General features: G+C 37.0%; 2 protein-coding genes across 18 annotated transcripts in view; one reads left to right on the top strand and one right to left on the bottom strand.

Moving 5' to 3' along the window:
* APBB2 (amyloid beta precursor protein binding family B member 2) overlaps nucleotides 1-7,648 on the top strand; it is a 156,502-nt gene extending 148,854 nt beyond the window's left edge. For all 13 annotated transcript variants that reach the window (XM_030035115.1, XM_030035202.1, XM_030035723.1 and 10 more), the window contains 5 exons: nucleotides 26-113; nucleotides 1,202-1,285; nucleotides 1,792-1,907; nucleotides 2,703-2,882; nucleotides 3,527-7,648. In XM_030035115.1, the coding sequence (XP_029890975.1) occupies nucleotides 26-113; nucleotides 1,202-1,285; nucleotides 1,792-1,907; nucleotides 2,703-2,882; nucleotides 3,527-3,694 (636 nt within the window). In that variant the 3' untranslated portion in view covers nucleotides 3,695-7,648. The remainder of the gene's footprint in view (nucleotides 1-25; nucleotides 114-1,201; nucleotides 1,286-1,791; nucleotides 1,908-2,702; nucleotides 2,883-3,526) is intronic.
* NSUN7 (NOP2/Sun RNA methyltransferase family member 7) overlaps nucleotides 7,495-17,720 on the bottom strand; it is a 24,071-nt gene continuing 13,845 nt past the window's right edge. For all 5 annotated transcript variants that reach the window (XM_030036306.1, XM_030036613.1, XM_030036461.1 and 2 more), the window contains 6 exons: nucleotides 17,157-17,300; nucleotides 16,314-16,415; nucleotides 15,635-15,752; nucleotides 12,185-12,302; nucleotides 9,958-10,613; nucleotides 7,495-8,687 (listed from right to left, as the gene is read on the bottom strand). In XM_030036306.1, the coding sequence (XP_029892166.1) occupies nucleotides 8,639-8,687; nucleotides 9,958-10,613; nucleotides 12,185-12,302; nucleotides 15,635-15,752; nucleotides 16,314-16,415; nucleotides 17,157-17,300 (1,187 nt within the window). In that variant the 3' untranslated portion in view covers nucleotides 7,495-8,638. The remainder of the gene's footprint in view (nucleotides 8,688-9,957; nucleotides 10,614-12,184; nucleotides 12,303-15,634; nucleotides 15,753-16,313; nucleotides 16,416-17,156; nucleotides 17,301-17,720) is intronic.

The raw sequence follows: 17,720 nt of genomic DNA, 5'->3' as shown, positions 1-17,720 counted from the left end.
GCTGTATGATCACTGTTGTCTTCAGATTATGGCCGAACGGAAGAATGCTAAAGCTATGGCTTGCAGCTCATTGCAAGAGAGGACAAATGTCACCCTTGATGTTCCTCTGCAAGGTACTGTGTGTTACAGCTAGTATCCTTGGGATGGTCCTATTTTAGATATGTTTTGTTTCTGATCCTGCTTTTAACCAAAATGGAGCATGTTAGGTGGAGAGGTCAGGAGTGTAATCTTGCCTTTAATTACTGTATCTGACTGTAACCTGTTATTGTATTACATTAAACATTTTTATTGGTTGTGTTGACAGTAATGGAGTCCTGCTCAGTTATGTCAACTTGTGCATTTCCTCTTTTGTTTTGAAATACGTTGCAAATGCAGTCTTACTTACTTGTGGCTACTTGCAAGTATTGTCCTTTACAAATCACAATACCTCCTGACTTGAGACTGCACAAATTGGCCAAATCCTCCTTAAAAACCGAATATATTCCAGTTAATCACTTGGATTCAGAGGAGCTGTAGGAGGACTCCTCCTAGGTTTCAGCATCTATTTTAGCAGCTTCCAAGGCAAGGGGTGCAAGTGGGTTGTCATCCAGCTTAAGGGTCTTTTGCACACTCTGCTGCATGGTAGAAGAAAGTTGCCTTTGTATGCCTTTAGTAGTCATAGCCTGATAGTTGCTATTTTGGAAGTATTCCAGGAGAACAAACATACTTTGTGTTAGTTTTACAGGAAATTATATGCTTGTAGATCCACTAGTTTATACTGAATATCTTACTCCTAATCCATACGTCAACTTGTGTAATTGTCTGCTCAGACAGTAGTATTGATTACTCGTAGACTGTGTTTAACATACTAACAAGGATGGTACTAAAAACAGATTCTAGATTTTACATAGTTATGCAGTGAAACTTAGGTCTGTATGTCTCAGAGACACATTCATCTTTATTTTCGTGCTTTTAATATGCCAGCAATATAACGTGACCTTATTCTTAGTGTAAATCAAGAATTAGGTGCAAAGTTATCCCTAATTCTTTTAGAAATTATTGAACACTGTTCTTGTCAGAAGGAGTAAAACTTTGTTTTAATTGATGCTATACCTTCAGAGTACAATTACTGGGTAAACTGGTTTATGTTATTGATAAAATAAAAGTGGTTTTCCCTGCTGTGAATGCTGATTAACAGAAACTGATTTTTGTTCCCATGCAGTAGATTTCCCAACACCAAAGACAGAACTGGTACAGAAGTTCCATGTCCAGTACCTGGGCATGCTACCTGTAGCTAAACCTGTGGGTATGTAACACTTAAGTGACTTCCAAAGTACCTTGCATAAACTCTAAAGGCTGGACTCTGGCTAGCCAAGTGTAAATGCATGATTTTCGAGGGTAGCAACTCTTGTACTTCAGTCATACGGGTCAGGCATGAAAACATCTAATATTCAGGGCCTCATTTGAACATGAGTTTTGCAACCAGAGTATTTGGGGAACTGCCAAGAAGGCGGAGTTTCTTCCTACTGCTTGCCCTGAATATGAGCTCTGCTACTGATGAGAAGGGCACTAGAGAACTGAAATAGTGCAGCAGCTAAACAAGATGCCATCCTGTTTTTTCTAAGCTGCAGGCACCTGTTTTGTTTTTGCAGATAAAGAAAACCAACTTCACAACCCTTCCTTCCATCATCAAATTAATTTTAATAAGGAGTCCAAAACAATCTGTTTTCTGTACTACTATGTGAAAATAAAAATTTTGTTATTGTTTACTTCTGTATTTATTTTTCATTATTGCATTTTCTTCTCTTCTAGGAATGGATACTCTGAACAGTGCCATTGAAAGTCTAATGGCTTCCTCTAGCAAAGAAGACTGGATGCCAGTTACCATGAATGTTGCTGATGCTACTGTCACAGTCATCAATGAAAGAGTAAGGCAGACTGTCTTGTTTAAAACGCATTTGATATAATACGAGTGTTGAAAACCAGGAATACAGAAACACTAGTAGAAAGAGTTAATTTACACTTGAATTCATTTGCTTATTTTGCATTTTATTTCTTTCCAGAATCTGTAGAGGCTCTTACTGCTTGTATCAGCTTCAGATTTATTCACCATTCCAAGCATGTTCTCAGAAATAAATTATTACAAGTATTCATTAGATACTTAAAACAAATGCAGTGTTATCCTTTCTAGGAATTTTGAGCGTAAAATGCTGTAGATTAAGACCGAAGTAGCAATCGTAAATTCTAAACTGTATTTACCTTATTCTTGGTATGGAAGCCAAGAGTAATATTAAAATCTGTGTTGCACATCACTGTCCTTTTGTAGACCATTTTCCATAGAGATTAATACAATGAAACTTTGAAAGAATGCCTTTTATATATGTCTGTTGATGAAGTACTAAACCAACATCTCTATAACATACCAGTGACAGGGGAGCACGTCTTGGAGTCATGATAGCCATGTTGTTCTGTTTCTTCACAAAACAAGCAGTTTTTAAAATGCACAGTATGCTCAGTGCTCACACTCAAAGCCTTGGTCTTCTGGTGATAGCCTAGAAGGGGAGATCCAGCCCAGGCCTGAGCACACTGGGTAGATGCAGACAGATCAAAAGGAATTCCACAACACTGCATCGGTGTCCTCCCCCATTTGATCAACTTACAACTGAAAGTAAAGTTCCACAGAATATCCAATAGTAACGATCAATCATTTGATTCATAACCAGAATGAAGAGGAGATCATGGTGGAATGTCGTGTGCGGTTCCTTTCCTTCATGGGAGTAGGCAAGGATGTTCACACGTTCGCCTTCATTATGGATACAGGAAACCAGCATTTTGAGTGCCATGTTTTTTGGTGTGAACCAAATGCAGGCAATGTATCAGAAGCTGTTCAGGCTGCTTGTATGGTAAGTGACCTTCTTCAAAGGCACCTAAAATAGCACTTAGATTTTTCAGTGCCTCCATAAATAATCATCCTTCCAAATTTGCAATTATATTAGTTTCAAGATAGAAAAAGAAAGAACAGATAAAAATAGGAATTGGGATTCCTACTGATATTTAATTCATTTTTAATTGATATTTAATCAACTAAAACCCAAACATTTTAAAGTTTGAAATGTCCACTTAGTGAACGATGCCCCTTTAATCATCTTCCCTCCTAACCTCTGCAACATCCATGTAAGTCAGAAATCTTTTCTTTCACTACCCAAGTTATCTAATGCTGGAAAAACATTGTGCTCAGAGTTGTGTTATACAATCCAGTGACAATGTACTGAAAATAATCCTTGTTCAAGAATAGCTGAACCCAGAAAACTTATTTTTCAGTTTTCAAAGGGCTGTTCGTATGATTTAGTATCCGTCATGTGCTAATGAACAGTTTCTGCCCGCAGATGGCAGACCAATGTCCCACTAACTTCAGCTGGGCTGTTTGTCATGGCCAAAATGGGAGGTTTGACTATATTTAATGAGAAAGTATTAAAAGTGTATTTAAAATGCTCCGTGAAAGTGTTGGATACAGTAAGGATTGCAGAATGCTTTTGTTTTGTTGCAGTTACGGTATCAGAAGTGCTTAGTAGCCAGACCTCCTTCCCAGAAAGTTCGACCGCCCCCACCTCCTGCAGACTCGGTGACTAGAAGAGTTACAACTAATGTGAAAAGAGGAGTGTTGTCGCTCATTGACACTTTGAAACAGAAACGCCCAGTCACTGAGATGCCATAGCTGGATAAGAGAAAAGATTCTCCTAACATGTAACTGAAGATAACAGTAGCTACACTAAGGAAAATGAACTGACGATGTCTGGCCTTCCATTTCAAATTGCTGATGCTTTGTCTTCAGAGAATTTACCTTTATCGAAACAATGTTAGACAAGCATGTTCTCCCGTTCTTGCCACCATCGTGTGATATGAAAAGAAGCATGAATAATTTTTTTGCTGTCAGTGAGTTACATCATGAGCAATGGAAGGTCTGTTTGATTGTAAATACATGAACATTACCTAAACTCACACAAAAAAAGAATATGGCCACGTCCCTCCCAGTGAACTCATGCTAAAGTCCTTGGAGTGAATGATGCCTGAGTTGATAGTTTCACCGTCTTGAGCTGGATTTGTCACAAACCAATCTTAAATCCTACAGCACTTTGCTCTGTTTTCAACACTGGAGTAGGTACCAAGTATTAGCTACCATTGAATTACTGTAGATTAAATACCAAGTTTTATTTTTTACAGAACTACACCTGTTAGTTTTACATTGTTTGTCAGCATTGGTCTAGCAACCATTTTAACATCTCCCTGACATGCCTTTGAACCATGGTGTCATTATTTCATCTCCTGGTTATAAATTATGGTCTTAGAGAAGAATTGTGTTTAATAGCAAACCAATGCTGAAAAATCCAGAAGTGTTTTCAGTAATTGAGTTGCAGGGTGATCCACTGAAGCTTTACAGCTTTAAACATACAAATGCAACTGTTGGCTGGTAAATTTATTCTCCTAAATCTGTCATTAATTCATAAAAAATATCATTTGTTTCATGCAGGGCTCAAACCAATCAGGGGTAAGAAAGAACAAGTCAGTAATTTTATTGTCTTACCACTCTTATGAAGACTAAAATATTCCATACCTTTTCCATACAAGTGTTTGATGAAATGTTCAATTCAGCATCTGGTTGCACAATTCCCCCTTCCCCTCAAAGTTTGTTGCTGAATACTTAACATGCCACAAAAAGAACAATCATGTTTCTTGTTATTTACAAAATTCCATGAAATTTCTTTTAATTTTAATGCTTTTGTGACAAACTAGGAAGACAGTTGTTTTCTAACAGAATAGTGCTTCAGGTGGTAAAACTTGATTTCAATGCTTTTGCTCCAAAGGCTTCATCTAATTGCTTTGATTTACACACTACTGCAGACCCTGACAAAGTTAGCCCAGTGTTGCCCCTTAAAATTGTACCTCAGGCTAACTTTCAAATGCAGTTTATGCATCTTGAGTCTCTCCCTTTGCCATCTTCTGTCTAGACCCGCAGATTCGTACAAATTTTGGAAATGGAACATTAAAGATATTTTTAACTAGCATTACAAATGTTTTGCCTCTGTTTATAGATATGTTCCAAACTGTAACTGACTCCCAAGTCTGCAAATCTGGTCATACTGTGATTTTAAAAGAACATTGGCAAGGTTGTTATTACAAGAACTCTTTTTTATTTTACTATGCAAGAGACTGTTATAAACAAACTATTTTCTTTTTATTTCCTTGTTTAAAGAAATTAACGGCAACACCTGGGCAAAGCAGCTTAGGAACACAAGGGGAAAAGAATGATGATTCAAGAAATTTCTGCATTGAAAAATGCAGAAAGATTGTTAAATTAAACTCAGCATGAGGTATGAGCAAGTGTCAGGTGAAGGCCAGCTATGCAACTATTGTAATTAAATTTAGCTCTCTAGAATACCCTCTGCTCTGAAGAGCTGATCCTCCACCGATCTCAAATCTCTTTATGACCGCAATTCTGCACTGGGGCAATTGTTTCCCCTCCCAAGCCTCGCCTTCCTGTCACCTCCTTTGCACCAGTTCTATTGCTTGGACAGCAGGAGGAGAAGTTGCTTATGCCAAGCAGGCAGGGAGAACACACAGCTGGAGCTGAGGCAATGCAAACCAAGCCACCCCTTTTAGCAGTACCAGTGGTTTAAACTGACCATGAAGCCAGGCTGCAAAGCGTGGAGATGGCAGCTTGCATACGTGCTTGTTTAGTTTCTAGTATTGATCCCAGCGACGTCTGCTAGGAGCAGTGTAAAAACTCACTTCCTGTCATGACTGCTATCAAAAGGGGATGGCTAACGATGTACCTTTAGGTAGGATTGTGAAGTTAAGAGTTAAAAGTTTCCTCATTCGTCATTGTGCTAGTGATTCAAACTTTGCCTTTATTTTATTTTAAATTACAGAAAATACTTTGACAGTGTCTTTTTAAAGTTCCAGCTGGAAACGCCAGGATTTGGGATTGCCAGCTGTTCTACAACAGTGATTTTTAAATGGTATAACTAAATTTTGTAGTTGCATCTGCACAGTGCCGACTCTCCCCAAGAGAGAGACAGACTCTCTTTAAACTAAACCAACACTTGGCAAACAGCAGTGTAAAGGTTATTCTATGTTGGTGTTGTCTAGTTAGCTTTCACTAGCAAAGTGTACAATTGCAGGAAGGGCTGAGGAGAAGATAGAAAGGTATTTGAAAAGCTGTAGGTCACTTGCCAATATATGTTTTAAGAGTTTTGTGTCTGTTAACAAAACATTGTTGATTTTGCAAATATTTAAGTAGTGTGCTTAATGGTCTGACTATATGTGGCCTTTTTGCTTCAGTAGAGCTCCTTATTCTCCAAAAGATTGAATGTACACCAAGGTGTTTGCAGAATCAGAGCCTAATATTGCGAAGCCCCTTATCTTTTGTTAAACAATATATTAAGACACTCTTTTTTACCATGGCCAAAAAAGTATGTATGGGGTATGTGCGTTTGAGCAACTGCCACTGGTTTAGTTAATGTTATAGCAACCCTTCAGTTATCTATGCATTTTTTTATAATACCTAGTGATTCTGTAGGCAGGCAGCCATGTTCACTATGCCTTGTATGTCTGACACCGTATTTTAAATTAACCTGTTAAATACAGCTTAAAATATTTTTATTTTATTTATTCTATTTTTACTGAAATATCCTGCATTATTATGTTGATGTATTGTCTTTACTGAATGTGCTCTTGTAACATTCTCCACTCTGTATACTATAGGTTGCCTAAAAAAAGGCAAGCTTTGTAATTATTTGTAGTCACATTTTTATTGAAGTCTGTAGAAAAATCCTGTAAAGCAAAGCTAATTTCTTAATTTTTTTCAGTGCAAGTAGTAAGTTAGAGGTAAGTATCACACGTCAGTCATGTCATTAATACGCTCCCTTGCAGAAACAAGGCGATTTATATTCACAGTCAACGACTAAGAGATAAAAGCCTTTATTTTGAAATCTGCAGTGCTGGCTGTAGGTTTTATTTAAGCCACTTACTATTTCATTTGAAGGGGAGCAAGGGGGTGTGGGCGATAAAAGGCTACAGAAGCCACCTACAGGGTGGTTAAACAGGAGTAACAAAAATTGCATGGAAGGGCATAGAATCCATTCACAGTAAAATGAGTTCTTAGTCATATACTTCGTGCGCAATCACCTGTACCTATTGAAACAACATGCCCTCTCGTGACAGAGGAACAAAAACTATGGAGTATCTAACAGCTTACGCCAGTTCTGTGTCACTAAGAGTTCTACGTCCCTTTTCTTTTAATTTTATCAAGCATTTCATAGATCATTGAACTGGGGATCTAAAACTGTCAGTAAATCACCCATGGGAAAGGCAACTTATTTCAACAGCTAATACGGGCACAGCCTTTCAGCATTACCATTAGCCCCATTATCCCTTTCTTGGGCAGGTTAATTAATACATTGCTAAAACTTGTGCTGTACAGTCAGCGAAAGCAGGTTTGATTTATTTTAGCAGCAGTATGAAAGAAGGAAACACGCCCACTGTTTATTAGCAGAGCTCAGTCTTACGTAAAGCACGTGATTGACACCGAAAAGGACAATTTTCCCTGCTGTTGACCACTTCTCCACATTTAAATGTAATCTGTTCTGAGAATAAATTTAGCTGCATAAAATGATTGTGTCAACTGTTACTGGTCCATGAAACTGAAAAATCATTTCTTTTGTTCCAAATTGTGGTTGAGGGGAGGGGAAAACATACTGGTGGTTTAGAGGCAAGAACAGTACAATGGATACTTTTGTATCTGGAAAGCTGAATCAACAGTTTCTAGTTGAAAATTACAAATACATAACTGGAGTACAGAAAATGAGTTACATAAGATGCAGTTTTACTGCAAAAAGTCATGAGTGTTTAACTGAGCATACAGACTTCTACCTACAAGCCATCTGAAGTCAGTCCCAGATATTGCCACCATGTGATATTTGGTGCTTACAAAGTAAGCTGCTGACCTGCTTACCAGCTCTTTGATACTCTTGGTAAGACATCAAGATTCTAACTGGTTAGCCTCCATAACATTTCAAAGACGCAGACTCCTGAGAGCAAGATGAGGCTGACTGTGGGACATCATGGTGCATATTACATAAGTAGCTCAGTAATTCTGTCATCAGACACATGTACGTTCTTTTACAAGTAATTTTAATTATATTTAATAATGAATGATACAGATTTTTATTTTAAAAAATAGTTTAGGTCTCTGCAGAATCTCTATTTTAAGCATTTAACAACCATATTGAAAAAAAAAAAAACCAAATCTCCTTACTGTCCATTCCTTTTATCTAACATGTAAAACCCCTCTTCCTCCAAGATGGTTTTGAAATAAAATAGGGATTTTTTTACTTTTTTCCCAGTTCTACATGTTGCGTGTGAGCAGGTCTAGATCTATCCTTACAAGTTTGTTCAGAAACAAGAGCAGAGTTTATCCTTTTACTGGAACAGGTAAGGAGCACAGGTTACTCACAGGGATATGCAGCAGGTGAGTGACACTTTTGAATAGGACAGCTGGCTCAGATTAAAATGCTAAAAGAAATTTTCACTGATTCAGTGAAGCAGTGACATTTATCTGATGAACAAGAGCCAGCTGTCTACACTGCTGGTGTAGTATCATTCACATCCTTTCTTCTAAAGGTAGTGCTGTTCCAGCTACATTGACTGGTCTGGGTGAAGAAAACACAGAACTGTTAGAACATTTTCTCTGGGTGGGTCTAAATCCAGACCTGTATGTCAAATAGGTTAAGATTCCATACCACATTGTTGATGCTACTGGCAACACTCTTGCCAAGTATCTTAAATGATTGCGTAGAGGAAAATTTCTCTTCTGGGCCACAGCTACCTTTGCCTGTCTGTATTGCTATGCTGTATTTGTTTCATTTCTGTAACACTTCTAATCTAAATGCAATTCTTGAGGGTCCTCTTACTGTCCTCCTGTCGTTGTTTGCCATTTTCTTTCTTTATACTGTCCACATTTAATACTAAATCAGCTTATTGTTAAAAGTATCTCTGTGTGTCCCTTTTATCCTCTGCTTAGATTGTAAGAAAGACAATTGTAGATATTTTACAGCTATTTTGTATTTGCTAGCAAGAGGGGAGGGGGTTAGAAGCCCACAGCTGTTTCCAAAGACAGACAAACTACTCACTCTGTGTTCAGTCATTATTCAGCTGACTAGCAGTAACATTTATAAAAGTAACTTACTTTGACAGTAGCAGCTCTTTTCAACTAAGAACTGCTTGTGTTAAGAAAGTTGGTGAAAAGCAGTTATGAGCCGTGACATAGTCTGACATGACATTATGATGACAATTCAGTATTTTTAGCATGAGAATATTTTATGTAGTTTTTTTATTGTTAATATTGTGAAGCACACCTGAGGAGAAACCAAGGGGGTAAGAAGGGGGTAAGTACTAGAAAGCCTATACACAGGCTTTAGTGTACTTGGTCAGTTGCCCGTACAAAATTTTACATCTAGTTTTAGAAATAAAGGTGAGCTAACTGTCTTACTGTGCAAGGCTTAGTTTCCACATGTCAGTGTCTAAACGGTAACTCACAAAAATGGTATCTAGTACTTGTAAAGAGAAATAGCCACTTACAAAATGCAGTCTCACTTTAAAAAAATAAATTTGAAATTGAGTATTCCTGCAGATCTATGCAGGTGGCGGGGGGGGCAGAGGGGAAGTGTATGCTCTAACTTCTCACTTTGACGCGTACAGCAAGAAGCTATAGTTTTTTGACCTCACTCCCCTTAACCATTTATCAGCCTCATGCAGCTGAGCTCCGTTCACTTTAAAGTGTGATTACTCATTTAAAAATTACTAACATGGCTATTTCTATGCAAATATCCCGTAATGTATCTCTTTCTCACAGCAAGATTATCCTGCATAAAGGTATACTGTAATCTCAGTGCATTGATTAATATATACAGAAATCTTTACCTTCTGTATAAAGGTAGGTCGAAGTTTGAAGATTCTTGCAGCCATGGTCGAGGATGGCTAAGCACAGCTGGCTTGACTACTTTAGACACAGTTGGTGGGAGTGTCCTGCCACTCGAACCCTTTGCTCCAGTCCAGCCATGAAAGCAATGACGACCTGATGAAACCCTGGGTTTGTTTCCTTGCGAACTTAAGTATGGCGTTATCACTGGAGGCAAAACAATTTCCACAGGCTTCAATACAACCCTCTTACGTTCCGTGCGTGGCTTTCTAGCAAACGTTTGTCTGTCATATGCCTTGCCCATAGATGACAAATGAGCTGTGTGCTTCAGCACTTTAGGCAGAGCTGTGTCTGAAATGGGGTTGATAGATTTCTTTAGCTGAACGTAGCTGTTTGTTCGGTTCACATTCTTTTGTTGCACGTTACTGACTGCTTTAGACACGGGAACTTCAGCCTTAATACTAGATACAGTTTGATGGTGAAGGAACTCTGCAATCTTCGGCTCTATACCACTACCAGTAATATTACGTCTACGTTGTGTTACTTTCTTCTTTTTCTCCTCTTCCTTTGATTTTTGTACAACAGTGCTGTCTAGTAGTCCTTTTGCTGCAGCACGAGCCAAAATGTCTTTAACAGACACATTTTCGGAAGAATCTTTCTGAAAATTTCAAAGGAGACAACAATGAATCTAAGCCACAACACAGAGCTGCAAAATCAGTGCTTTAATCCCAGATTCCTCAGAATTTACTCCACGAGAAAACTAGGGCAGAATCTAGCAGAAAGACTTAAGTCACATGTGATAAATGGTAACCAAACTATTTATTCAAGAAATTAAGAACGTGACTGTTGTTTAAAGAGGTATCTGAGCATTTGCTCTGCGGAGACTTTGCCCTCTACAGGCCTGAAGAGGGGAAACTAAATTCTGGACTTGGTACTACATGTCTCCCACATTGACGTGCTTTGTAACGTGTCTGCAGTAACTTGCATATACATATATATAGAGATATGTAAGAGTGTGTGTGTGTATTAGAAATAGTTACTAAAATACAGAAATATTATCAATAACATTAAACATGAACAATTTTCATTATAATGAAAATCCTTGCTCATAATACATAAGCAAGGAAATCTCAAACTAGATTAACTAGGAACCAGGTCAACATCCAAATATACAAAGAGAAGCCAGAAATTTCAGTTTAAATTATAAACAGATGTTTTCTGCCTTGCGGAAGATGTTCATTTCTAGAATCACCTAAAAATTGGCCATAGGAACAATTGCTTCTGTGCATTAGAGGAGGGAAACAATATGGTAGACAGATGTACACAGCATGATTAAATAAAACTTACTAGCTCAGGGAGCCAGGTTAAAAAATATTTTACATCATTGAAAAAAAGAGGTCAATAATAGATAACTTGAAAGGCTTTTCATGTGTGATTCTCTTGCTCTTAATAAAATCTTCTCTTCTAATTTCCCCCAAGACACAAGCTTCTTTCAGGCACTGTAATTGCAGTAGGACAGAAAGTGGTACAAATAACCAAATAAGATCTCATACCTTTAATTTTCAATGAAATTCTAATTAGCTCCCCCCCTTTCTCTTTTGGTGAAAAAAGTCCTACTTTTCTCAGACATAAGAGAAAAATGTTGATGCTCAGAAATGCAAACTAGTCCTTTAAGGCCTTTCCTCAGTAATCATGCCAAGACTTTTCCATTTACTCAGCAAAAGCCCCCTGCCTTTCAAGCCAGATTTGCATATGCCTTAGTTCTGGAAAGAAACATATTCATGCCTATTTTATTCAAATTATACTGAAGTCTAAACCCCTACAGGTGACACTGTCTGCTTGGATACTGGCAAATCTTGGTGGCATGTACAGACATAGCAAATAACTTTACTAAACATCATTTATCAGGAGTCTAATCACGCTGTGTATTTCATCCCAAGGTGTGACAGCAACAATATATTTCCTCTAGATGTGCCTAGCACTGACTTAGATCAAGAGACTGCTCTGATCAGGAACAGCTCCAGAAGAAAAGGCACATGTTGGAAAGCTGTGCTCAGCATAAAACTCTACAAGTGGCACATTTCAACTGCTCACCTATTCTTTGTTCTTAAGACAACTAAAGAACAGCCATGATTTTTTTTAAATGTTCCACTTCATATATTCTTTTGTTGAAAATGGCAGTACTCTTTTTCTGTGAAGTGTTTTTAAATGGTAATTTTCTTAGCTTACCTCTCTTGCTAGAATAGCTAGAAAACAGCCACTGGAAATTTCTGATGGCTCCATTTTGAAAAAAGTTTCAGTGGAAGCCTTTGAATTGGAGCAAGTAGAAAAAACAGGAGGAATAACCCTGTAAGAGAAATAAACAAATTACCAGAAAATAATATTTAAGGATATAAAAGGAAATAAACAAGGATATATTAAAAGTAATGTCCAAATTATGTCTTTCAATGACAGTGTTAAAGAGCCTTATCTTCATTTTAAAATTCTGCAATTCAAGACAGACATAAGAATTCATTTAAAAAAAAAAAATTTCCCCATTTTTTCTAATAATTCCCATTTAATTTTTTTCCATTCCAATAATTAAGTATATTAACTACCAGATAATAAATATGTATGAAAATAATTAAGAACTTCTTTCTCAGGTCTGCAATTACAAGTTGTCCATGAAGTTGGGGAATGCTCTGAAAACACTAAGCAGTACACAGAAATGGCAGAGGTGTTGACTTTGAGTTATTAAATATACGCTCATAATAAATAATGTATCTATCTAAGCTAAAACTCTTAGGTTAGAAAAAATTGCCTATTTGTAATAATTGAGTGCTGTTTTTTCAAATTTACGGTTTTGCAATGCATCGGGGAGGAAGACAGAACTAGCCTTTTCTCATGTTCTCCCTGTATTCCAGTAATCCCTAGCTGTTATAAAACAGGCCTCAAGGACTTGGCTTATAAGGCTGCTGAACTAGTACTAAGCTGTTTCAGTACAGAAAACGCTATCAAAACGTCCTTATGCAATTATTACCCCCCCTCTTCACACTGCTGAGGACTGTAAGGTACAGCCCTCCTCAATGCTCCAGTGATCCTCTTGAGACAGAGCTTTATTCAAAGATGGTTACAGAGAAATGCATTCAATATTTGTAAGCAATATCCTGATTTGGCTGGCTAGTTCATTTCTAATGGGAAGTCTGCAAAACTGTTTGTTCCCAAGTTTTCACTGTAATCTAGAGTTTTTGCATGTCCCTTAGAACTTGGTAAAACAGACTACAAGGCTCACAGCCTCCTTGCATTACTAAATAAAACTCTATATCCTGTGACACATAGGAGATTTTTGCTTTTAGATCTGGCTATTCAGTGAAAAAAAGTGATAATCTTTATTTTGATTGGTATCTACAGATTACTGTTACCAGGAATCCCTTTAATGGATGGTCTGACCCTGAAAGTTGATGCAGAAATTAACTCAAATTTGACAGGCCAAAGGGAAATGCATGAATAGTTTACACCTCCTCTATACACACCTGTTCACAGTGTCTACCCTTACATAAGGTAAAGCCTTTGTTATGAACTGTCATATCCTTAAGGTAAACTCAGCTTAGACATGTTAGGGTTCATGTTTGAAATCACCTTTACAATTTCACAGCTGTATGACCCCCAAACTCCAGCATAGCCTTATGTTGATTCAGCACCACTCCAGCACTGCAGAGTAATTCCAAAAGATGTAATACACATAAGCACAACAAGCCTAAGAGTTTCCTCAAAGCCCTCCAATTTCTTGGAAAGGGAAATTAATATTAAGTAGATCTGCAATGATCACACATGTTGTTTTATTAGTATAACTTAACCTCTCAAAGACACTACTGTGAACACAGGCTAGTAATTCTGCAACAGTTTTTCATTCTATCCTGCATTCTTTTAGTCAAATAAGTTACGTAATTAATTCTAAGGAAAGTATACAAGGAACTGTGACATCTTAAACAGGTTGAGCTTTCATCTTAAGACAAGCATAATCACACTATATATTTTATTTATGATATTCTATTATTGCTCTGTTTATGCTGGTTATCAGCAGCTTTATTGTAGCAAGAACTATGCATGAAAACATCCAAGATACATGCATGACAGCAAAGGAGGAACTGATTCTGGAATCATCATTTACAAAGTTCAATCAGTCTTCAGTCACAAATTTGCTCAGGTCTGCAAAAATCCTAATGTAATTAATTGTATTCTCCCTTTCTTACCATCTGAGAATGCCTTGTATTTGAAAGTAAAAGTATAATTTGGGGGTACGACAAATTTCATGATGTTTCTGCAAAATGCTGAATAGATTTTGTTTTGGCTTTGGGGGGAGGGGGGTGTTTTAGACAAGGGGGAATTTTTTTCTGAAAAAATTAAAGCTCTGGGAAAAAAAATTAGATTTTTTTGTTGTTGTTTTTAATATAAATTCTATAATGAATTGATGTATTATTTGTGTTCAAGTAATTCAGAAAATTCTATTCCAAGGTCCCCCTAGTTCTCCCCACACAGTAACAGCTGCATAGAGGTCAAGACATGAGAGATGTCACAAAATTTCAGATCACAAAGGAAAACACAGTTTACAACAAAAGTCCTTTTGGACTAGCATAGCATCATTGGCAAGACATACCCTAGTTTCATCCCATTTAGTGTAAAATTTCAAGCAGGCTGCTCTTTTTCTATTGGTGATTTGCAATAAAGATATGTTTTCTTGTACTGTATCTTAACATTATGCATAACATACCTCTTTTTAAAATTTTTTGGACTGGCAACAGTTAACATTTACCATTTTAATCATGCAAAATTTAAACACACTGAATGGTATCTTGAACCACAGTATCTTTCCCCACAATGGCCAAATCATTAACATCATCTAAGATAATATAAAATCTAAAAATACAGTATTACTCTCCTGTGCTTTTGGCAACATAAACTCTTTTAACCTGCCTCTTGTAATCAACTATTGTATCCATGTGCAAGCAAGTGCCAACTGTTTGCATTTATCTACTGTGACTGAAAGGAAAATCCAGAAGGTATGCATCAGTCTTTTAACAATTGCTCCAGCTGACAGGGGTGACAGCTGACAGGTTTTAACTACATATAAAGTATACAACGCATGTACTTTTTTCATATGTATTTGTATTTGTTATGATTACACAGATGTTCTCTTACTGTAACCTGTCCCCCCAAAAGTCATTCATCTGAATATAGGGATGAGCAATCCTACAGCAGAGGTTCTTACGCTTCTATATTCTCACATTTTAAGACTTGGTTTCTTTTTCCTTTGAAACTGATCATTCTAGGTGACAAGCTGAGAGCATGCTAGGAAGTTCCCTGACTTCTAGTCTCCATTTTATCTTAAATTAGCTTCATTCTTTGAAAACTCATAGGATGAAAGCAATAGCTCTATCAGAAGCTAACCACAATGTTATTTCCAACCAGCGATGCTTTTCTCCCATCTTGATTTCAGATGGGAACAAAAATATTAGATGAAAAAGTCAAGAGGATGCTACTTAGTGCTCTCGTAACATCAAAAGGAATGCAATGAAAGGCAGCAAAAAACTATTTTAAATGTTAATCTAATGCAAGACACAGATCAGTCTAGGATAAGAATTATGCTACAATTTAAAGTTACACTTAATTTCTCCATAGACAAAACTACTCATTCCATACCTATATGGTTGTATTTTATTTCCTTCCACTCCAGATTCCAGTGCTTTTTTCACTACTAGTTCATTTTCTTCTGGGTAAACAGAACAAGTGCAGTAAACAATAGCTTGTACTTTGTTAACTACAAAACAAACAAACAAACAAAATTTTTCTACTGTTCAAATTCTTCATGCACACAGTGATTTAGTAAGGACTGAAACCAGCGTAAAAATTATGCTTGGGTGTTATTTTTACCAATAAAAATATATCCTCCTGCACGTATTAGTATTCAATCTCTAGTGGTTTTTAATAATTAAGATATTTTCGAATATTTGCAGATTTCAGCAGAAATTCAGGGCTGCATCCAGTCTTTTCACACAGCTACCAAAGGAGGCAAGGGGAAACGTGGCAGCATGCTGATGGAGTCAGACTACATTTACAACTTTTCCAAAGCAGAGTATGACTAAGCCAGTAAGCCAGTTCTCTGCAGAATGCTGAAGATTATTGTATTAAAGGCTGGTGAATACTAGGACACAGATACACCTTTATACTTGAGGAGATCATTATTTAAGGGGGTTGGTTACACACTTACTGTTAACTAATACAGTAATCAGCATATTTTTAACTATATAAAAACTGGTGGCAGTACAATGGAATTGATAGTACAAGGTGTTCCCAGAAATCCAAGAGCTAGCACACTTACATTTCATTGCATGCATCAACTCATTAAGCTGCCTCTCAGCAAGAATACTGAGTTTATCCTCAGATACAGATCCTTGTAAAACATCTCTTAGCAATCCTGCATCTAAATGCAAAGAGTTGTAAATTTATTAACACAACTTGTATTAGTGTCCTAAAATTCAGCTGTTTGCAGAAAATGCTTTGGTAACAGACCTGATTATTACTAGTGCTGTGGGAAGGTAGGTTTTTATGAATTACAATACCAAGGAACACCTAAATGATTCTTCTTTCCCTCTTTATCTGTAATTACTACTGCCTCTTATTTGTTTCTACTTAATGAAAATAGTGAATAGACTTATACAAACAATCAATAAAGGAATGTAATTGAGGGAAAATTATATATAGTCATTGGTATCTTGAAATATATTTTCTATCTCTAGTCTTTTTACTTTAAAAGAAAGCCTATATACACTCTGGTCCCCAGAAGAACCCTCAAACTTCATACTGTTGACTTGAAATTGCCTTTACAAAACACTCTTAATCCTTCAGTGCCACCTAGAAAGACTTTGTTTTCTTGTTGAGAATCCTAAACTAGGCCAAATATGTTCTTGCTCACTTTGTGTGGAAAAATCTGGGTAATTTATTTATTCTGGTTTGTATTTCCATAGTAGCCTGCATCTACATTACACATACAGAATTATGCAAGTTATTTAATATACTATCTTTTATAGTAGATAAAAAAAAAATCTAAAAAGGTATTTTATAAAATGATACAATTTACTGAAGCAGCTACAATGTCCAGACCACAATATTGGAATACTGTTTCTACCAGAAATCATGAGCTAGTTATTGTATCAAAAGTTACCTCCATGTTCATTTAAAATAAAGTCTATTGGATTGCCAACACCCAGTCCAGAGCATTGGGGTAGCAGCAAAATAACTTTTGCCTTTTGAAGTCTTGGGTCTGTTGGTCCAATCTCAGTAAAGTCTTCATGTAACAACTGAATATCTGAAAAATAGGGAAAACCTCAACAGTTCCACATGCCAGCAAGCCTGCCTAATTTTAATGTAATAAAGGTGAAGAGGCTGATGTTACACAGACTTCAATAGAGCTGCAGCCTGCTAGACCCAGATCCTCCGAAGTATGTCACACTGATTTCAAATAGATTGAAGGACTAGACTTTAGCATCTTCCACTGAAAATTCTGCTCATGGGGTTCCGGAGTCCTGTTGTATTCTGTTCTGACTGTGTCCTCTGGGTAAACCAGACAAGTACATGTGTTTTGGATTACCACTCTCAGAAACAAGTGAAAATCAGACTGAAAGCAACAGCCAAGACACCAAATAAATGGACCCCAAAGTTCCCAGCTAAGCCAACCACTATACAGTAACTACTTACATGGAAAACTTCACCCTGACATTTCAGGAGC

This window comes from Aquila chrysaetos, chromosome 1, assembly GCF_900496995.4.
Source record: "Aquila chrysaetos chrysaetos chromosome 1, bAquChr1.4, whole genome shotgun sequence".
NCBI lineage: Eukaryota > Metazoa > Chordata > Aves > Accipitriformes > Accipitridae > Aquila > Aquila chrysaetos.
This window is presented reverse-complemented; position numbering and strand designations above follow the sequence as displayed.